The sequence below is a fragment of the Aethalodelphis obliquidens genome, unplaced genomic scaffold (assembly GCF_003676395.1).
Source record: "Aethalodelphis obliquidens isolate GAN/ISIS:26980383/991018 unplaced genomic scaffold, ASM367639v1 scaffold8, whole genome shotgun sequence".
In the NCBI taxonomy this organism is placed as follows: Eukaryota; Metazoa; Chordata; class Mammalia; order Artiodactyla; family Delphinidae; genus Aethalodelphis; species Aethalodelphis obliquidens.
In genome coordinates, this window is record NW_020837952.1 from 46,114,099 (window position 1) to 46,137,500 (window position 23,402).

General features: G+C 41.3%; 1 protein-coding gene across 1 annotated transcript in view; it reads right to left on the bottom strand.

Moving 5' to 3' along the window:
- PAH (phenylalanine hydroxylase) overlaps positions 1 to 17,044 on the bottom strand; it is a 71,431-nt gene extending 54,387 nt beyond the window's left edge. The window contains exons 1-2 of the mRNA XM_027106011.1: positions 16,949 to 17,044; positions 9,439 to 9,546 (exon numbers count right to left, since the gene is read on the bottom strand). Of these exons, the coding sequence (XP_026961812.1) occupies positions 9,439 to 9,546; positions 16,949 to 17,008 (168 nt within the window). The 5' untranslated portion in view covers positions 17,009 to 17,044. The remainder of the gene's footprint in view (positions 1 to 9,438; positions 9,547 to 16,948) is intronic.
- Positions 17,045 to 23,402: the final 6,358 nt, after the last annotated feature.

The window sequence follows — 23,402 nt, forward strand, 5'->3', positions numbered from 1 at the left end:
AAAAATCCCCGCCCTCCTGGAGCTTACATTCTTGAAGGAAGAGACAAACAATGACTATGATAAATAAATAAAATATACTGCCTTCAGATGGAACAGACAGAAATAAACAGGAAAGAGGGACAGAATATTCCAGGGGTTCAATGCAAGTGCCATTTAAACAATGGGGTCAGGAAGTCCTCAAACAATAAACAGGTGACATGTAAGCATAGACCTGAGGTCAATGAGGGAGTAGGACATGAGGGAACAGCAGGTGCAACGGTCCTGGGGTCAGACATTGTGCAATATGACTGAGGACCATCAACGAGGCCAGCGTGACAGGGGCAGAGTGAGCACGGGGCAGGAGGCAATAGGACATGAGGCAGAGGAGTAACCAAGAATGACCTATCGGCCGTTATCTAAACTTTAATTTTCACTTGGAGTGATATTAAGAAACTATGAGAGGTAATAGGGCAGAGAGAGAGAGACATCCTTTGACTCATGTTTTCAAAGGAGCAGTCTGGCAGCTATTTTAAGAATAGACTGGGGACTTCCCTGGCGGTCCAGTGGTTAGGACTCTGCGCTTCCACTGCAGGGGTCATGGGTTCGATCCCTGGTCAGAGAACTAAGATCCCAGAAGCCGCATGGCACAGTCAAAAAAAAAAAAAAAAAAAAAAGAAGAAGAATGGACTGTTGTGGGACAAAGGCAGAAACAGTGTGGGGACTACGTCAACATTTGGGGTGAGAAATGGTAACTACAAAGATAAGTCTCACGGAAGTACAGGCAGGGCTTCCTGTATATTTTTACTGATCTCTGCTCACGAGAGGGCCAGCAACAGCCCTAGCTGACCAGGAGTCTGAAAATTAAACCCACTGGGCTGAACAGGAAAGCAGAAGCAGCACAATTAAATTCTAGAGGGAGCTCAAGATCATCTCCCACTCTACCGTGGAGGAGAGTTCTTGGGCAGGTTCCAGCTGAACTTTCAGAAGGATTCACGCCCTGGAGACCATCTTTTGGGATCCCACTCTTGCTTCTTCTGGAAGGGTCTCTGTTGTAACCTCTTGGTCTTTTCTTCCCTCAGTCTTGTCCCTCTTTGTTAGGTTATTTCTTCCCCCATCCTCCCTTCCATGTGGTCGGGATTGTGTCCAACTCGGAGGGAACCCCTTCCTGGGGAAGAGCCGGGCTAGCAGCTTAATCCAGGCTCTTTTCAAGGCTTTAGAGAAACGAGCTTTCTTGTCCCAAGTTCCCCTTTCTCCCTTTTCTTGCCACTGGAGGGAGAAAATCAAAATGGCCCCGTGGCCTGTTTCAGTCCAGGCTACTGATGCGCAATCACAAGTCATGTACCATCAATGGACCACAGCACTCTGTCTACATTTCCACGGCGTGGGATCTAACCTCATGATGAAAGTTTAGAAAGTCAGCTCCGTGTTGCTGTTTCTCAAATATGCCCAGCTTTGAACAGGTCAGCAGCTGAAAACAGTGCCAGTTTTCCATTTGAGGTTCTTCTATTCAATAGCTAGATCATCAAACCTACACAAAATGTTTAGGGTAGCATCATTTGCATGGACAAATAATGGGAGGAAGCTAAACGTCCACCAACAGGAAATACGGTCACACGATGGAAGATATGGGAAAATGAGCAAGAATATATGTGCAAATATCAAAACAATGTTCCCCACCTTCTCCCCAAAAAGAAAACTGCAGAGGGATGGTTACAATATGATTCCAATTTTATGAAGATTAAAAGCTTGCAGGATAAACAACAAGGTCCTACTGTATAGCACAGGGAACTATATACAATATCCTGTGATAAACCATAATGGAAAAGAATAAGAAATATATATATATATTTATGTATTTATTCATTTGTATATTCTTTTATATATATAAATGAATCACTTTGCTGTACACCAGAAATTAACACACTGTAAATCAACTATACCTCAAAAAAATAAATCAAAACTTGCCAAACCATGCCGTATATCTTAATGGATATCTCTGTATTACAAAGTCTAAAAAGATGCATGGGGGGCTTCCCTGGTGGCGCAGTGGTTGAGAGTCCACCTGCCGATGCAGGGGACACAGGTTCGTGCCCCGGTCTGGGAAGATCCCACATGCCGCGGAGCGGCTGGGCCCGTGAGCCATGGCCGCTGAGCCTGCGCGTCCGGAGCCTGTGCTCCGCAGCGGGAGAGGCCACAACAGTGAGAGGCCCGCGTACCGCAAAAAAAAAAAGATGAATGGGAATAGTATGCATCAAGTTCAAATTAATAGCTACCTCTGAGGAGGGATGTGCATGGGGAAGAGATACCCAGGGACTATAGTCATTTCTGTAATGATGTATTTCTTAAGCAGGGAGTGAGTTACATGGGCGTTCTTTATATCATTATCTATATTTGGGGGGTTAAATAAGATGAAAAAGTCATCTGGGTTGTAAGAACTTTCTTCCCCCCAGTGGAACTCAAGGCTCTTCTTATTTTGATTAAAGATGGAATGTTCCCTGTAAACATTTTACTGCCATAACTGCTCTGGACCTAAGGCCAAAGGGGCAAAAGCAACCCTTGTGATTCACTCTTGATTCTGTCCTGCTCACCAGACGCAGGGGTCACAAGCAGGACCTTAAAGTCCAAACTTTAGAGTAATAAACATCTTGTACCTGACCGAATGTCCCCTCTGCGATCCCACCTCTATCTCCAGGAACACTGAGGTTGGTAGACGGTAAGGGGATTTGAGGATTCTGTGACCTGGCCACTTGTTTATTCTCTCAACTCATCTGTTTCTTCATTCTGGAATGTACGTCCCCCCTTCCTCTCCCGTAGCCAACCCTCTAGGTTTCAGCTTAAACATTGTATCTGCAAGAAACCTCCCCTGGCCAATTTTGCCCTAAGCCTGGGTTAAGAAAGCTCATGGAAACTTGAGCTCCTCCACGTTCTTAAGGGGCAGAGACTGACTGCCTGGCTCTTCGCAGTCTCCTCAGCACCTGTATACGGTCTGACAACAGCCGATACCTAGAGACTGTCATACAGAGTGAAGTAAGTCAGAAAGAGGAAGACCAATACTGTATATTTACGCATATGTGTGGAACCTAGAAAAATGGTATAGATGATCTTATTTGCAAAGCAGAGATAGAGACACGGATGTTGAGAACAAATGTATGGCCACCCAGGGGGGAAACGGGGGTGGGACGAATTGGGAGATTGGGACTGACATATATATACTATTGATACTATGTATAAAAGAGGTAACTAATGAGAACCTACTGTATAGCACAGGGAACTCTACTCGATGCTCTGTGCTGACCTAAGTGGGAAGGAAATCCAAAAAAGAGGGGATTATATGTATATGCATAGCTGATTCACTTTGCTGTACAGTGGAAACACAACACTGTAAAGCAGCTATACTCCAATAAAAACAAACAAATAAACAAACAAACAAAACCCAGCCGATATTCAAAGTACGTTAATTGAATGCATAAATGAGAAAATAAGAGCTCATTGACTATCAGATGAGGGGAAGGCGTGGGTCATCTGGGCAGAGGTCACACATAGAAAGTGAATGCGACAAACATAGACTGTATATGTCACATTTAGACTATAAACAAATATATAGATTTGTTTTCAAAAGACCGATCTACCATGAAAATGGAAGGTGAACTTGGAAGCAGTTTTTACCTCTAAGTGTCTAGTCTTGGGCAGCTTGCTTAGTCTGAACCTGTGTGTCTCCATCAATTAAATGATGACAACTGAACACACCCATGTATTGATACTTTAGATCTCTGTATATCTGCCTGTTTGCTTGTTCCCTCCCCTGGCGAATTCACGGTAAAACGATTAGCGGAGTGCTGGCAGAGGAAGGGAGACGTCTTCTTTGCAACTTCCCCCAGGAGCCTGCTTCTAACTTTATAGCCCATTACTAAGCCACTCGCAGTAAAGGCTCTCAGGAGACTCCTGTTCTAAGAAGGCGTGGGATGTGAGCGTGTAGAGGCTAAAAATATAGAGAGATACGGAAAATGCAGAGAATTGAGAGGTGAATCTGCTGAGGACAGTGGGATGTTTGTGGGTTGGCAGTTAGAGGGTTGGGTATGTTTCTCATCGTTTGGCCCCAATTCACTAAACCATCTGCTTCACTGTCCCTACCACCCACCCAATACATGTAAACACTATACATCTGTATCTTCATTATAATAATCAAGCCTATTGTGTTGCATTCTGATGTTGCTACTAGCTGAAGTCTAGTAGACCACAAGCCCAATGGCAGGCAACATCATCCCTTAATGGGATGATGACTTTGGTGTTAATCATCTAAGGAAAAGATGGCAGTGCTCATTAAGCATGGAGGTGACTGCAGGAGTACTTAGCAAGGGACTCACAGGGAGCAGGTGATTCTCCCATATGGAATGTTTCTCCTCCATTGCCAATCTTGGAGGAGCTGGAATGTATTTTTTTTTTATCTTGGCCATGCTGTGTAGCTTGCGGGATCTCAGTTCCCCCACCAGGGATTGAACCTGGGCCGAGGCAGTGAAAGCCCAAAATCCTAACCACTAGACAACCAGGGAATCCTTGGAATAGATGTTTATCTTCTGTCTTTATTAAGGAAAGGTAAGTTTACTTATACCATAATTTTTGCTTTGATTCTGCCCTGCCTTTTATTAGCTGTTTTGATAGTAATAATGCTTGAAATCGAGGGCTTCCAGCACCCTTCTACAGTAGAGATGTTTCCTTCAGGTGATTTGAAATATGCTTCCTATAATTTCTATGCTTTGCCCTTTTGCCACTGAAGTAATAAAAAATAACTAATATTCTTCTTCCACAATGGCCCTTCAAATATTTGAATGAACCTCGTTTCCTCACCCCATCTTCCCTCTTCAAGCCAATTAAACTTAATCCTTTTTTTTAAAAAAAAATTATTAATTAAATAATTTATTTATTATTTATTTATTTTGGCTGCACCAGGTCTTACTTGAGGCATGCGGGCTTCTTAGTTGCGGCATGCATGCAGGATCTCGTTCCCTGACCAGGGATCAAACTTGGGCCCCCTGCATTGGGAGTGCGGCGTCTTACCCACCGGACAACCAGGGAAGTCCTGTTAATCCTTTTTTTTTTTTTTGTGGTACGCGGGCCTCTCACTGTTGTGGCCTCTCCCGTTGCGGAGCACAGGCTCCGGACGCGCAGGCTCAGTGGCCATGGCTCACGGGCCCAGCCGCTCCGCGGCATGTGGGATCCTCCCGGACCAGGGCACAAACCCGTGTCCCCTGCATCGGCAGGCGGACCTCAACCACTGTGCCACCAGGGAAGCCCCCGTTAATCCTTTAACTATTTCTCATAGAGCTAAGAATTTAAGAGTCTCTGATGCTCCATGACTCTCCAAAATTAGGGTGCATAGAAATAATGAGAGCAAACATTTATTGAGCTCTTACTATGTGCCAGATACTTTAATAAGTACTTTGCATGTATTAATTCATTTAATTTTCACAACAGCCCTATAAAGCAAGCTTATTATTACCTTCATTTGAAAAATGAGGAAATAAGCCACCAAGAGGATAAGTAACTTTCCTAAGGTGACCCAGCTCACAGGTGGCACAACTGGTTTTTCAACCAAAACAGTTTTGTTCCAGACAACATAGTCTTAATCCCAATGCTGTTCTACTCCTCAGGGTCCCAAACCTAGGCTATAACTGATAGTCTGGAGCTCCTAACTCTAAAATAGCATAAGTTCAGTGGAACACTAGTGCCTGCAAAATGGTAATAGGTCTTTCTTGAACAAGATTTCATGACCAAAAATGTCTGGGAAATTCTGAGTAAGATAGCATTGAAAAGGTTTCCACTCTGCAGGGCTTTCCATGGTCTTTAATATTCTCACAGGCATGATGGCTCTCCAAAATCTAGACGCAGAATTTTTCAGCCATATTTACCCTTGTAACTCTCTAGTAAAACATCTACTAACTTGTGGCATTCAACAGAATATTGCTTAGAAAACACTGTCCAAAAGTGTAGTTTAGATTTTTCCTGTTTCTTTTTCTTTCTTTTTTTTGCCATTTATTACCTTTGATTTCATTTTATATGGTCTAGAAGTTTAGTGTCAACCACACAGTTTAAAGGGTTTGTCTGTAATTTTATCTAACACTTACTTCTCCACCTCATTCAGATACCATGAAAGACATGAAGTACACAAACACACTGTGGCCACCATAATCCCTTGGTTCTACTAAGCTACTCTCCTTTTCTTTAATGGCGCTGCCCTGACTCTTGGTCATTGCCATTTGCTATAAATGTTCACTAAATATACTAAGTAATTCATTCTAAGTTTGGGTTTTTTTTTTTACTTTTTTGGGAAAAAAAATTTTTAAATCAAGGCTTTTGACTGTCTCCTGTCATCTTTCTCCTCTTCACATGTTCTCAAAGATTTCTGATAGGTTTCATAGAACACATGTGAAAAGAGTAAAGGAATAGATATCGTATGAGCATCATCTGTGGGCTCAGTCATACCATGCATCTCACATAGCGCATAAAACCTCATGGCCCCAGGGAGGTATGGTTCATTAGCCCTACTTTATAGATGAGTAAACAAAGGCGCACATGTTAAACAACCGGTCAAGGTCAATGAACTCTGGGATTCAACCATCCCACATACAGTCCATGCTCCTTGGGTGCATTCATCCTCATCATTTAGTTACTTGTGGCTTATTTATTAGGTTGAAAACATCCTGTTAATTTACTATTACTTAATTTATTAACCCTGACTATGGCCTGACCTCTTAAGAGGAAAATGCTGATGAACCGTATAACACAAAGACTAGAATGTGACATTCCTACATTTTACGGATATATTCGATCTTACAACCAGCTTGTCATTCAGACAGCACTCTCTCTCTTTTGTACACTCATTTCTTGTTCTCATTCAGGCAGACATTTTCTTCCTCCTTTTGGATATCCAAGTTTAATTTCTTTAAAATAGACTATTTTTTAGATCAATTTTATATTTACAGAAAAAATTGAGAGGATAGTACAGAGAATTCCCATATACTCTATATCCGGTTTCCCCGAATATTAATGTCTTGTATTAGTATGGAACAAGTGTTACAGTTAATGAACCAATGTTGATACCTTATCACAAACTAAAGACCATACTTTATTGGAATTTCTTCAGTTTATATCTCATGTCCTTTTTCTGCTCTACAATCCCACTCAGGACACTATATTATGTTTAGCTGTCATATCCCTTTAGGTTCCTTTTCACTGTGACAACTTCTCAGACACTTCTTGTTTTTGATGACCTCGACAGTTTTGAAGAGTACTGGTCAAGTATTTTGTATTCTGTCCCTTAATTGGAGTTTGCCTGATGTTTTCCTCATGGTTAGACTGGGGTTATGGGTTTGGGGGAGGAAGGCCACAGAGGTAAAAGGCCATTTCATCAAGTCACTCTCCATGGCCCAGACCTAAGGAGTGGGGAGCTATGCTCTCCTTCTCTGACTCCAGAGGATCTACTTAAATTATTTGGCATTCCTCTGCCTGGGAGATTGGTCTCTTCTCCATCTATTTATGTATGCAGTCACCAGGTAGAATTTAATTAAAGTACTAGGGGTGAAAAATTACTTCAAAAATATTCCTTCTTAAAAATTCCTTAAAAAATTACTTCAAAAATATTCCTTCTTAAAATCCAGGGCAAAAGTGTCGTTTTTTGTTTGTTTGTTTTTAAAGACCTTCTTGTTAAAATTAATTTTGGCTGCATTGGATCTTTATTGCTGCACACAGGCTTTCTCTAGTTGTGGCGAGCAGGGGCTACTCTTCGTTGCGGTGCGCGGACTTCTCATTGCGGTGGCTTCTCTTGCTGCGGAGCACGGGCTCTAGGTGTGCGGGCTTCAGTAGTTGTGGCTCGTGGGCTCTAGAGTGCAGGCTCAGCAGTTGTGGCACATGGGTTTAGCTGCTCTGCGGCATGTGGGATCTTCCCAGACCAGGGCTCGAACCCATGTCCCCTGCATTGGCGGGCGGATTCTTAACCACTGCGCCACCATGGAAGCCCCCGAAAGTGTTTTTGAAAAGTCTAATTTCCTTTGCTCATATTTAAATTAAATTTCACTCTCAATTGAACATTTAATATGTATATTGAAACTGAGTCTGCCAGCAATCCCACTACTGGGCATATACCCTGAGAAAACCATAATTCAAAAAGAGTCATGTACCACAATGTTCATTTCAGCACTATTTACAATAGTCAGGACGTGGAAGCAACCTAAGTGTCCATCAACAGATGAATGGATAAAGAAGATGTGGCACATATACACAACGGAATGTTACTCAGCCGTAAAAAGAAATGAAACTGAGTTATTTGTAGTGAGATGGATGGACCTAGAGTCTGTCATACAGAGTGAAGTAAGTCAGAAAGAGAAAAACAAATACCGTATGCTAACACATATATATGGAATCTAAAAAAAAAAAGAAAAGGTTCTGATGAACCTAGGGGCAGGACAGGAATAAAGATGCAGATGTAGAGAATGGACTTGAGGACACGGGGAGGGGGAAGCGTAAGCTGGGATGAAGTGAGAGAGTGGCATGGACATATATACACTACCAAATGTAAAATAGGTAGCTAGTGGGAAGCAGCCACATGGCACAGAGAGATCAGCTCAGTGCTTTGCGACCACCTGGTGGGGGGGATAAGGAGGGTGGGAGGGAGGCTCAAGAGGGAGGGGATATGGGGATATACGTATGCATATATCTGATTCACTTTGTTATACAGCAGAAACTAACACAACACTGTAAAGCAATTATACTCTAATAAAGATGTTAAAAGAAAAACAAACAAACAAAAAAAACTGAGTCTGACACAAAGATGACTCACACAAGGCTCCTTGCCTGAAGAAACTATCCTGGGGTCAAACAGAAATGTATACATTTCACAAGGCAAATAAGTGCTGCAGTTAAAAGTTAAAGAGTGCTTTGGGAACACTGAGAGGATAGCACAGGTGTCCTTCTGTATCCATGCAGAAACAGTTCCAGGACCCCATGGGTACCAAAATCCTCGGATGCTCAAGACCCTTGTAGAAGATGGTAATCGTGGTACAATGAATACAGTCTGCCCTCCCTACCAATGGGCTGCATACCTGCGGATTCAGCCAAACCCAGATCGAAATTTTGGTTGAATCCGAGGGATGTAGGACTCGCAAACATGAAGGCTTGACTGTAATTAATTCAAGGAAAGTTTGATGAAAGAAGAGTGAGTCCAACACCGGCTTCCTGGTGTGCAGCCAGTGATTGTGAATGATCCTAATTATGAAATGGAGAAGCCTTAGCTCAGAGAGAATGAAAGACTTAACTAAGTTCACACAGTTGGGTCACATATGAGCCTAAGCTGAGAATCAAGTCTTCCAATTCCAGATCCTATGTCCTTTTCGCTACATCAAACTAGAAGATAACACAGAAGTCTGCTATGCCATTATTCAAGGCGGAAATGAATAAAGCACTTACCTCAAATAAACGTAAGACTTTGGCCAGCGCACCAACTTCTTCTTTGAGTGAGAAGATCAGTGATATGGCACTGTTTTGATTGGAGTTGTCTTCAATGTAGCTTGTTTCCTACAGGATTAAATGCATTTGGGTAAAATGTTTTTCACAGCTCAGCAATTCATTCCTGTGAAGCCTCCAAGGAAGAGGCGAGCATGAACTTCCTCTTCTGGTTAAGTCTTGGAATGCAATGGGCTACATATATTCTCTACAGAAGTATATGTGTGGTGGAAAAGAAGTAAATCAAAGGAAGTAAAATGTTCAGTGGTGCTCTTAGATCAGACTTCAACTTTAGAAAGCTCTAATTATTCACAAATGTCACCAGTTACACTATAGATTCACTGCCTTTTTAATGAGCACCTACCAAGTGCTAGGTACAATTAGGGCTCTGAGAGAAACAAAGATGAATGAGAGGATGCCCCATTCATCAGAAGTTCAAATACACATACACATACGAGATAAATTAAAAAAGATCTTAGAGGTGGTATAATATGGTACAATAATTGTCCCAGGAAAACATTGAGAAATACAGGGTGGAAAATACTAAAAATAGAACACACACAGGCTTTTGAGTCCAAAGACATGGGTTGGAATCCTCTCTCTTCCATTTACCAACCAGAACACTTTGGGATAGCTTAGGCCCCTTAACTTCCTCACGTGTGAAAGCAGGCTAATCTGTAGTCATGACAAGCCCTGTCAAAACAGTATTCAGATGATGAAAAAGATAAAATAGTTTAAATATAATATTAAGAGAAATATGTAAAAATGATGGAAATATTAAGAATACCCACGAATGATTTCTTGGCCTTTGGCAAAGATACCATGGGAACATTAAACTTGTTCCCAGATGCTGGGATCTGAGACACCAATTGTTGAAAAAGAGTCACTAAGTACATAAGAGCACATATATAACTTATTGGAAGATGGCTGCCTTAAAACGGCAAAGAATGTCAAGGATCTAGCAACTTTCTACATGCATGTGACAGCAAATTAAGGTGGGACTAGGGTTGCCATTCCAGAAAGGGTTTGCCAAAATCTTTTAAAATTTTAAAGTTAAGTGTTAAATTAAGTTTTACAATAATACATAGAGTTCCATGTGTGCTTTCAAATAAACAGCATATACCTAAAACTGGGGGAAAAAAACACAACCTATGCAGAACAATTACTCTCTTGTAAGCAAGTTAATGAAATTAGTAGAATGGCTGTTACATCATCTCCATGAGAAGGCTGTGCTGGGCAGGGTCTCAGTGACTTGGCATCATAAGCCCTGTATGGACATGGATGACCCTCAGGATGAAATTCTTTTAATTCAGATTTTCCCAGAACCTTACCTGAAACAGAGGTGCAGGGGAAGAACCAGAATTATCAGCAAGTGTGATTAGAGGAAGCCTTAAATGAATTGCAAAACTGAACTGCTATATATCCTTATATGGACCATGCTATTATCTTTCTAAAAATTATTTTAATCTACCGTACATTAAAAGCCCCTATAATGTCCCAGATATTATAAAAAGCACTTGATTTGGATTATCTCATTTAATTTTTTTTTTTTTTTTTGCGGTACGTGGGCCTCTCACTGTTGTGGCCTCTCCCGTTGTGGAGCACAGGCTCCGGACGTGCAGGCTCAGCGGCCATGGCTCACGGGCCCAGGCGCTCCGCGGCACATAGGATCTTCCCGGACTGGGGCACGAACCCACGTCCCCTGCATCGGCAGGCGGACTCTCAACCACTGCGCCACCAGGGAAGCCCTATCTCATTTAATTTTGATAACAATCTAGAAAGTAGGTTTTACTACTTTCCAAGTGCCCCTTTTATTGATGACAAAATGAAGGTTTAGAGAAGTTAAGTAACTTGTCCAGAGTTGCACGGTTAGCAGTGGAACCCATGCCACTGGATCCCAGCATGCTGTCCATGAATCACAACTTCCTGCAGGCTCTGCTCTACCTTCCGTCTCTAGTAAACCCTGCCAGAGACACGCAGAGCAGTCTCTGATGTCAGTCTTCTTCCTAGGAGATGACACTGAGCCCTCAGTTCTTTCCAGTTTCCTTGAAATGACAAAAGATTTCCATTTCTAATTCACTTGGCAACATTCTCCTCTCCTGTTGGCCTCCAACAAAGGGAGCCTATTTCTGACACACCTCAATGGTGTCATCTATGACTGGGGCAATTCAGACGTGAACGCACCATGCTTGAAACTCTGTCATCCAGCACTTTCCCACTCCTGTGTGTGTCCAGCCGATGACCAAGTCCAGTCTGACCTTCTCCAGAAATGATTCTCGGGGTCAGGTCCTTCTTTGGTTCCCACTGCCACCACAATAACCCAGCTCCTAGTGATCTGCAGTGATTGAGCCCTGCTAGCAGAATTTGGCTCGTGTCCTTATTCTACTCAGTATTCTTTAGGGGCTCCCCATGGCCGACAGGATACAAGACCTCTTTGTGATACTCAAAAGTCCCCTTAGTACCCCACCTCCTGAGCTTCACCCACAGGAACGTCCCCTCCAGAAAACTGGTTCCTCCCTTCAACTCCTCATTAGAGTAAATGCACTGCATCCCTCCCTCTCCCCCTTCCAAATACATCATCCTTCCTCAAAAGCCCTCTTGGGTCTCACTTCTCTCAGAAAACCTATGTACTCGTCAGCCAAGGTGAACAATTCCTCCTTGATCTGTTTGTTCCATTTGGCCTCTGATACCCACATGGGACTTGATAATTGACTCAAAGAGGTGGACTTGTCTTAAGAGTTCGTCTAGTTCCACACTCTCATTTTTCAGATGGGGAGACTATGGGCCACCTGAGATCATCACACAGGCAGTGGGTGGCAGATTAAGAACTCAGGCTCCTGCTACGGAAAACAGTATGGAGTTTCCTCAAAAAACTAAAAATAGAATTGCCATATGATCCAGCAGTCCCACTCCTGGGCATATATCCAGACAAAACTCTAATTCGAAAAGATACATGCACGCCAGTGTTCACAGCAGCACTATTCACAATAGCCAAGACATGGAAGCAACCCAAATGTGCATCAACAGAGGAATGGATAAAGAAGATGTGGTACATATATACAATGGAATCTTACTCAGCCATTAAAAAGAATGAAATAATGCCATTTGCAGCAACATGGATGGGAGCTAGAGAGTGTCGTAGTAAGTGAAGAAATTCAGACAGAGAAAGAGAAATATCATATGATATCGCTTATATGTGGAATCTAAAAGAAAAAATGAACTTATTTCAGACTCACAGACTTAGAGAATGAACTTATGGTTGCCAGTGGGGGAAGGGTGAGGGGAAGGGATAGTTAGGGAGTTTGGGATTGACGTGTACACACTGCTGTATTTAAAATGGATAACCAGCAAGGACCTACAGTATAGCACAGGGAACTCTGCTCAATACTCTGTAACAACCTAATTAGGAAAAGAATTTGAAAAAGAATAGATACTTGTATATGTATAACTGAATCACTTTGTTGTACACCTGAAACTAACACAACATTGTTAATCAACTATACTCCCATGTAAAATAAAAAGTGAAATAAAAAAGAAGTGTTATGATGGAGAAAAAAAAAAGAAGATGTGGTATATATATATATATACAATGGAATACTACTCAGCCATGAAAAGAATGAAATAATGCCATTTGCAGCAACATGGATGGATCTAGAGATTATCATACTAAGTGAAGTAAGTCAGACAGAAAAAGACAAATACCATACGATATCACTTATATGTGGAATCTAAAATATGACATAAATGAACTTCCAAGAAATAGAAATAGACTCACAGACATAGAGAACAGACTTGTGGTTGCCAAGGGGGAGAGGGGGGTGGGGGAGGGATGGATTGAGAGTTTGGGATTGGCAGATGCAAATTATTCTATATGGAATGGATAAACAATGTCTTACTGTGTAGCACAGGGAACTATATTCAATATCCTGTAATAAACCATAATGGAAAAGAATATATATGTATATGTATGGCTGAATCACTTTGCTGTGCGGCAGGAACTAGCACAGCATTGTGAATCAACTATACTTCAATAAAATTAATTAATTAACAAAAAAAAGAACTCAGGCTCCTAAACGTCATTCATTCTATACAATTCCCTCTGCTATAGACACAATGTCCACATTAAAGGCTCTGTTTCTTGCATAGTAAGGGCTGTACTCTGGTCCAATCACCAGAAGGTTACTCAATACCACTCTTAACAGCCTATACCTTACCCACGTCTGTCCCCTTTCACTTTCGTCATTCTCCCCATATACTTTCTAGATCAGGGTTTCTAAGTGGGTGTTCCTTGGGTCTCCACTCCAAAATTACCTCGTGATTCCTTGTTTGAATGCAGATTCCTGGGCCCCACCCAAACCTACCAAATCAGAATATTTGGTGTAGGATCTTAGAATCTGCATTTTCAAAAGCATCGCAGAGGACTCTTAACCATGCAAGATTTTGAAACCACTGATAAATATATAGCCTATTTTTTTAATTATGACTTTTCTCATCTGTGTCTGCAAATTCACATTTACCATAAGCCTCTACTCTTTATTGTTATTAATATTGAAAGTAGAGCCGGCCATGACTGAGTACCCACCATGTGCCCAGAGCCATATCTGATACTTTTTACAGTTAATAAACATCACCATTGGTAGAAACTAGCACTGGCAGAAAAAAACAGTTTACATATAATAGCTTATTCAGTCCTCACAATCGCCCCATGAGATGGGTGCTGTTATTTTGAAAATGAAGGAATACACTCAGCGAGATTAAGTGGCTTGTCCAAGGACACTCAGCTAACGAGTGGCAGAGTCTGCATGTGAACCCAGGTCCAACAACTCCAAAATCCTTAATCCACCCCCCAGTGACCCAACTGGGACAATAGTTCCCCTTTTCAAAGCTTGAGGGACTTGAAACGAAAGGAAGCCCATGGAATTTTGTGAGATGGTGTGGCCTTGAGTGGATTCCGATTCCAGCATTGTTATGCGGATCAGCATGAGATCTTGGACAAACCTCTTCCAGAACGTGTTTATAATGGCTCATAATCTATACTTTATTTGTTTCCAATAGACATATGAGTTGACTTAGAAAGACATGTACACTCGGGACGCATAAAGGTAGAGAAAAGTAGCTCCGAAACTAGAAAAGAAGGAAGAGAGCAGGGAGAAAAAACTTTACTAGCAACCAAGAAGGAAAGGATTTTGATCACCGAGCAATACCCTTAACAATAGAAATACATTCTCTTTGGTTGTGTCTAATAAATACATTCTGTTATCTTTGGAAAAGAGCAGTTTTCACAATTACCAGCAATTAATCTGCAGCAAGGATATTCCAGCGGCACTGACTTTCAATCGTAGTGCTTTTTGGGGTCATGGGAGGAGGTATGTATTCACATGTGTGATTATACATACACACATCTACAGTGTAAGACACCCAAAAACAAGATGCAGACATCCTGCCTTGGACATACTCTGCCTCTGTATTCCAGAATTTATCTGCAGGAGGAAGCAGTGTGGTGGAGGAGTACACAGGGTGTTGGAGTCACATCTGGGTTTGAACCTGGTTTTGTGCCACTCAGAGCTGTGTACTGAGTTCCCTGAGTTCCCTTAATCTTTTAATCCATCACCCTGTTCTATGTTCTTTACAGCACTTATCTCTACATGAAAGTATATGTTCATTTGGTGAATTTTTTTTACTGTCTGTCTCCTCCACAAGAATGTAATTTTCATCAGGGCAGAGGTTCTACTGTGCCTGGCTCAGAGTAGGTGCTCAGTAAGTCTTTGTTGAGTGGATGAATGAGCTGAACATCTTTCGCAGGATTGTTGTGCTCGCAGGTGGAGACCAGCCTTATGTCAGGATTACATCTAGTGTGTTCTGTTCATAAATGTGTCTTTTTTGCAGATTGTCAGAGCTGGAAGGAGTCCTGAAGACTATTCTAGTTCAAAATCCACCCCCCCCCCCAGTTTTACAGATACCAGACTGAGCCTCTCCAGCCCGATTAGGTGACTTCCCAGTACATAGCTTCAGTAAACCAAACACGAGAGCCCACAACTCCTAACTCCAGGTCTGGCATCTTACCACTGCAAAGCTCCACCAGCCACTGTGCTTGACTCAGTGTGTGTTCCTTCTGCCAACGTTCTGATGCATTTTGTTGAACAAACAAATCATTTCTGGCTAGACACCCCTGGCATTTTCCTATGCTCCAGGAAGTGTGCTAAGACCTTTATAGACATTATTTCACTTGATTCTCGTACTAACTCTAGAATGTGCATATTTTTATTCCAGTGTTTCATATGAATAGACCTGAGGATCTGCAAAGTTAAATCCTTTGCTTTCAACACACGGGTGTTACAGAGCACTCTCTAAACCCTCCTCTTTACCCCCAGTCACCGACAGTGACAATTTGTGGTTCTCCATCTTCTAAGTGCTCTACAAATAAAACTTTAGTCCCCAGAGCTCCCTAACCAGATCGCTGCCCCTAACCTCCCGCCATAGTCACGGGGGCCCCACGGCCAGCAGCACAGAAGCTAAACGATGGCAAAGCTGGCATCTGTTCTGGGATCTGACGCCCATGCCATCCCTCTTCAACACGAAGTTCTGTCTCCCAAGCCCTACGTACCATTTTCAAAGGAAGTCTTTCTTTCAGGACTCAAAAAAAGTTAGTCCAAAGTTCTGCAGTCTCTAGTTATACTAAAACATCAGTCATCCTCTGCTGTCCAGGCTCCCTGTTCTCTAGATTGTTCTCACTAATCCTACAGTTGACAGATGCCTTAGACCCACGTTATCTCCCAGGGCTGGGCTTTAAGTCTGAACCCCAGAATCTGGGAGTGTGATCAGTCGATTAAAGAGTGTATTCTGCAGTTGTTCACCTCAAGGGAAAGGCAAAAGTTCTAGCGAACGGAATACACCCTGGACATTATCCCTGCCACATTTAGGGCTCTCTTACATTCCAAGTCCAAGGCTAACTCTTGTGCATTTTCCCCTCTTTTTAATTTTCTTCTTCCTCAGGTCTGAGTAAGTGTGAGACGTCTTCATACCCCATTTTCTCCCAAAGGTGAAAAAAAGCTACAATTTCTCATAATTTTGCCATTTTGATACCTGGCTGAGAACAGTTATAAACATCAAAGAAGAGCAGATCTGCATGGACCCCAACTGCCACTCCAGATCGTCAAGGACAAGTTTACAGAAGATACAGGCAGTGATTTGTCCAAAGACAGGCGACTAGTTGGTGGCAGCTCTGGAAGCCAGCTCCCTGACTCCTCAAGCCGTGCTCTTTCCCTGAAAGCCACACAGGACAGATGTCCTCTCACTGGGAAACATTTGTTGAGCACGTGTTATCTGTCAACTTCCTAGACATTTTCATCATCTTCAAATGAATTCAGCCTTCCTGGTGAGCTCATGGGAGTAGGAAAACCCAACACTCCTCAGACCTCTTTCCACCGGGGGCCAAACTCCCCTCCCTGCGCAGCTAAGGCCCGCCCTGGCTCACCTGTCCAAAGTCGCTGAGTTTCCTGACCGAGCCTCCGTTCTGCAGGACCACGGCTGACATGCTAGCTCCCAGCGCGTGCGGTCTCCGGAGCTCTGGGGCTTCAGTCGCAGGCGGGTTTGCAAACAGTGCAAACAGCACGTGGTGCTGAGGTTTTTAACCTGGCGTTAGGGAGGAGAGATTCCAAGGTGTCTCCTGCCGCGCTTACCCGCCACAGTCACGCCCCCGGTGGGCGTTGTCCTGACGCGGCGAGCTCGGGGTCACCCCCGCCTGGACCACTCGGAGGGGAGGGGCAGGGGGAGCGGGCCGGGGAGGGTGTGGCTGGTGACAGGAGTACGGACTTGGCTTGCCCGCCTTGGGTGGAGGAAGGCCAACAAGAGAACGCAGGGCCAAATGTGCCCTGGCGATTAGACAGGTTTGGCACTTCTGGGACTCTCAGAAGCCTGGGCACGGGTTCTCTGCGATTGGTGTAAACCTGTGACAGCCGGATGATAACCTTTATAAGAAACAGAGCCAAGATCTTAACTGAGATGGGGGAGGGGGGATTCCTTTCTATGTTACCACTAAGGAAACTGCCTTTTTTGTGCTCTGACTTCAGAACATCACATATAGGTGACGTTGTGAACGCTGGGCACAGTGGCTAAGGAGCAAAGAGAATAATAAGATAAACGACCTGGGTTGAAATGCAGCCATGTGTCCCAGAGCTGTTTACATCACTGCTGGGAGCACCCAGAAGAGGACGCAAGCTCAGTCTTGCCAGGATGTTTTAAGAATGTGGATAAGAGAAAGAATGAGGTGATGCATTTAACACTTAGTACAGTTCATGCCATATAGTTAAACACTCCATAACCAGAAGTTATTGCTTAAAAGTATGCAACAACAAATGCTTACTGCGGACCCCTCTGTGGCATGCCAGGTGGTACTGGGGATACAGCAGTGACTTAAGTGGAGGACCCTGCCTCCTGCCCACACCCGTGCTGCCATTCTGGGAGGGAGACAGAAAACAAACAAATAAATAAGTTTAGGCAGAGCTAAGCCTTCTGAAGAAAATAAAATAGGCAGATGGGCTAGTAGGCAGGAAAATGTCATTCACCTCCGTTTTTTCAGACCCAGGAACTGAGACGAGGCATTCATTGCCACCAGGCAAAACAAAATATAAAAGAGTACCGCAGAGTCAGAAGTTCAGAAAGGATGTGAAAATATCAAGGGCATCAAGACCTTGAGTGCCTGCCTAATATTTAGCCAGGAGAGGGCAATGGGCTAAGAGAAAACAAGCCAATAATAGAGGTTGCTAGAAATCCGCCCCCTCCCCTCCCATAATCCTTTGACGGAATGACCAAGCACCTTCCAAAAGAGAAAAAAAATCTCCGATTCAGGATTCAAAACAAACAGATGAACTCCTGATTCCACCACTGATTAACTTTGGTCAAGTCCATGCCTCAGTTTCTTTGTCTTTAAAATGGGGCTTTAAGGGTTGCTGTTTAGGATTCTTTGAGCCTGTATGACGTGCCAGGCTTTCTACTGGCTGCTAAGAAGACAGATATACGTTAAGTGTAATTTCTGTCCAAAAGAAGTCCTTGGGTGTGTGATTAATATTCTCTATGGTAAGTTGGAAGATCAGTGTTTTTGAACATGGAAGGGCAAGACCTTGACTTCCACCCTCAGGAGAATCGGTATCCTTTATCTGACTCCAGTGGTTTTCTAGTGTGGTAGACATGAAATGAAGAGTTTTACTGCACCCTAGGATTGCCTTGCAAACATCACGTCATCCCTTGATGTTGCTGGCATACCAAGGAGAGCAATGAATGTGACAGCGCCTGTTGTATTGCCATATAACAGGCATGCAATGAATGAAAACAGCAGTAACAGCTACTTACTTACATGCACATTGTATGTTAGACACTGCCAAGCTCTCCCCATGCATGATTTCATTTCTTCCCTCATAAACTTGAACCGTGCACCCCCACTTTATAAATAAGGAAACTGAGACACAGAAAGTTTAGATAAGTAGTTCAAAGTCAAACTACATTTCACCCAATTCCAAGACACTGGCTCATAAATACTCTTCCTTCCCTTTTTAGTATATGTGCTGCCGAAGCGAGCACTCTTCCTTCCCTTTTTAAAATAAGACCAACACTGACTTTTAGGACAACAAAATAATAGCACGCTTCTCTTTTCTTTTCACACCTACTAAAAATGGAATTCTTAATTTCCTCTCACATAAAAATGCCCCAGATCTGTGTTGGGAGGAGAGTGCAACTAGTTGTCTGCTACTTCAGAGAAAATCACTTAATAGCTTCTTTTAAAAATTATTCTGGCAAAAAGGGAAAACGTATCCATGAAATAAGATAAAAACTCACTTAAGATGAGATTGATGGTGACATGAATTTTGTAGATGATTTTCAAGCTATCATTTTAATTGGGATGGAATATAATGTGTTGCTGTATGAACAAGGGCAGTGCTGAGTCCTAAGAAAATTGATGTAGAAGGAACATTCAAGAATTCAGCCTATAGACCACTGAGTTATTGTGAATGGCCAGAAAGGGGTGGGCACCATGTCGCAAGATGTGCAGTTGTGTACCTGGTAAACTTAGGGCTGACCTTCATTGATTTGGAAGTTGAAGATTTCCCAATCACTGCATGTTATCAATCGCTTTTCATTTAACCTCACAGGTAGAGAAGTAAGTTAATCATAACCTCTGAGTTCATGGCCAAAAATCAAAGCTTCCAAGGCCCCTCTCTTGTTTTATTTATTCATTCTCTTTTATCTTCATTCCCCACTCCCATTCCCTTACCCCAGAGGCCACATCCTTAACATGTTTTAATATTTAGCCATGGATTTGTTAAATGCAGGGAAATATTGGAGTGTGTATGTATTTTTCATGGATATGAGTGATGTTGTAGTATAGATTTACTATGGTATATACATGTACTATAGATTTCATGGTTTCTAACTTTTTTCTTTCAGCTATGTTCTTAGGATGTAGCCATGCTGCTGAATGTACTGGTTCTTTGTACTTTTAACTGGAGTAGAGTATTCCACCATGTGTATCCACCACATTTGATTTCTCCATTCCCCAGTGATGGACACCTAGGCTATCTCTAATTTTCCACCACCCCAAACAATACTGCAGTAAGCAACCTCATCCTTGTCCGCTTATATACCTGTGTGAGAATTTTTCTGGGATAGAAGGGTAGGGTCCTGAATCATGGGGAACGTGCGTTCTTAATTTCACAAAATACTGCCAGACTGCCCCTTTGAACAGCTTGTACTAGTCCACACTCCCACAAGTAGGGCAAAAGAGTTCCTGTTGCTGGGTATCCTCAGTATTTGGCTTTTTCCAAGTGTCTGATTCTTTGCCAGTCTACTCAGTGAGAAAAGGTATGTTCTTGCTGTTTTTAATTTGCATCCCTCCTCTAACGAATGAGTTTGAGTACCTCTTTCTACACCATGCCACACAAGATTTCCCATACTTTCAATAGTTCATTATCAAATACTTTGCCTATTTTTCTGTTGGGTTTCCTGGTTTTTGTCTTGATTTGCAGGAATAATTTGTATGGTCTAGATATTACCCTCATGCCTTTCTCAAGTCACAAAGATACCATCTCCCAATCTATCATTCTCAGTTAACTGTCAGCTGATGTCTTTCCTTGAGAAAAAATATAATTCAGATGTAATAAAAATCCATCTTAAAATAATGTTGTGGTTTGTGCTATTGGGGTCTTTTTAAGAAGTCTTTCCTCATCCCTAAGTTGCTAAGATATTCTCTTCTTTCTTCTGTCATCCTTAGAGTTTTCTCTTTCACAGTCAGATCTTTAATCTTTCTGTATCTCTTGTATATGGGATATGGTAATCACCCAGTTGTTTTTTCTTCTCCCTCCATATCATGAGTCAGTTTTTCAATAACATGGGCAAAGACTTTTCCCCAATTTTTAGGTCAGAATTTTCTGAGTTGAGATGAAATTGCCATTTATACCTGAGTCTTTCTCTAAAGCTTAATTTTATTCCATTGGTTTATTGCATTATGTCTCCTCTTGCGCCCATATCATACTGCATTTATTATTACAATATGGTTTGGTAGTATATCTTAATATCTGGTTGTCAAGTCTCCCTTCTTGATTGTATTTTTTCCCAAAGTTTATTTGTCTATTAATGCACACTTATTCTTCCATATTTCAGCTGAGACATTAATTGCTTTAACTCTGAATGTATTGGCTAAGCTAGGGACACTTGTGTTAAACAGGAGTAGTCAAGAGTAGACGTACATGCTAGGTCCCAGTTTGTTATGAATGCAGCCAAAGTTTCTCCATCAATATTATGCTAAATGTATGTTTTTGATGTTATAACTATCATCAGGTTTATGAAACCCTCTCTGCCCCCTGTGTGCTGAGGCTTATTTTTATCATAAAGCAATGAATTTAGCAAATGCTTTTTCTACATCTACTGAGAAAATTATGTGACGTATTCCTTTTAGTCTATTAATGTGATGAATCACATTGGTAGATTTTTTTTAGATGTTAAACTCTTCTTACAAACTAGGATAAACCTTCCTGAATTATGATATATTAATTTTTATTACACTATTAGATATGGTTATCTTATGTTTTATGTAAGATTTTCCCATCTCTGTTTATTAGTGAAACGAAACTGCAATTTTATTACTTGTACCATCATCACCCTATTTTGACATCAAGATTACTGTAGCCCTACACGAGGAGTTGTACAACTTTCCCTGTTTTTATAATTTCTGGAACAACCTATAAGATAGAAATTATTTGTTTCATGAAGATTTGGTAGGGTAGGACCTCTTGTAAATATACTGGACCTGAAAGTTTGGGAGGCAGGAAAAGTAATGGATTATAGTTCAACTTATTTAACTATTATTGGCATATTTATGTTTTCTGTTTCTTCTCATTTTATATTTTTTTCAGAAATTAATTCAGTCTGTCAAGGTCTCAACAAAACTAACATATTATTGTTCAAAACATTCTTTTCTTATTTTGTGAAGTTCTATTGTGTCTACATTTATTTTTCCTGTTTCATTTTGTATTTTGTTTATTTGAATCTTCTCTTATCCTGCCAGATACTTGTCCAATGTGAGTCAGCATTACATAAGACTGCTCCTCTTTATTTTTTGTGTTGTCATTTATTTCATTGTTTCTCCCCACTTTTCTTTATTATGCCTTTGTTTGAGCTTGTTTTGTTGTTCTTTTCCCAACTTCTTGAGGTGAACACTTATTTGTTTTTTCCTTCTTTTTTTCCTGATAAATGCATTTAAAATGAAATGTTTCTAAGTACTGCTTTGGCTGTGTCTCATTAATTTGATACAGTCAGTGTTTTTTACTATTGTTTGGTTCTAAATTTTGAATATAATTTTCTCAATAATCCAAGGGTTATTAGTAATCTACTATTTAATTCAAGGTACTTGAGATATTTTTAACTTTCATTTCTTAATTTTTAACTGAATTACATCATGGTTAAAGAGCCCAGTCTTTATGATTGTGATTTTTTGGAGTTTATTGAAGCTTTCTTGGTGGCCAAGCACATGTGGTCAATTTTTGTAAATGTTCGGGCATGCTAGCAAAGAATAGGTATTCTTTATTTCTTGGATATAGGTAGATAGATAGATATAGATATTTTAACATACTCATTTCAGAAGTTAATAAATCAGACAAAAATGATGTAGAACACAAACAATACATTCGAACGTTTACACATAGATTATAAGTATGTATGTATACATACATATCTTGTGTTTTAATCTAATCCGATAATTCCATCTTTTTATTAGAAAGTTTAACCCATTTACATTTATTATAACAACTTTTATGGTAGGACCTACTTCTGCTATTTTATTTCATATTTTCTATTTCCTGCACTTTTATTTCATTTCCTCCTTTTGAACCTTTCTATAGAAGAATAGATCAAGTTTTCTTCTTATGATTAAGAAGTTATCCTCTCTATTTGTTTTCCTTTGCTGATTGTTATGACCTGAAATATTTGTGTCCCCCCAAAATTTATATGTTGAAGCTTAATCCTCAATGTGATGGTATTTGGAACTGAAGACTTTGGGAGATAATTAGGTCATAAAGGTAGAGGCCTCATGAGTGGGATTAGTGCCCTTATAAGAAAAGACATGAGAGAGTTTGTTTCTTCTCTCTCTGTTCTTCACTATGTGTAATATAATGAGAAGATGGCTATCTGGAAACCAGGAAGGGGACTCTCACCAAACAGTAGATCTGCCGGCAGCTTGATCTTGGACTTCCCAGCCTCCAAAACAGTAAGGAAAAAAAAAATTTGCTGTTTTATCCACCCAGTCTATGTATGGTATATTTATTATAGCAGACCAAAACTGACTAAGATACTGGTTATCTCTGTTATTTATTTTTTCCATTGAGATATGATTTTTAATTTCATTATTTGTGTTTGAAGAGTTAAACACTCATGTGGATCAA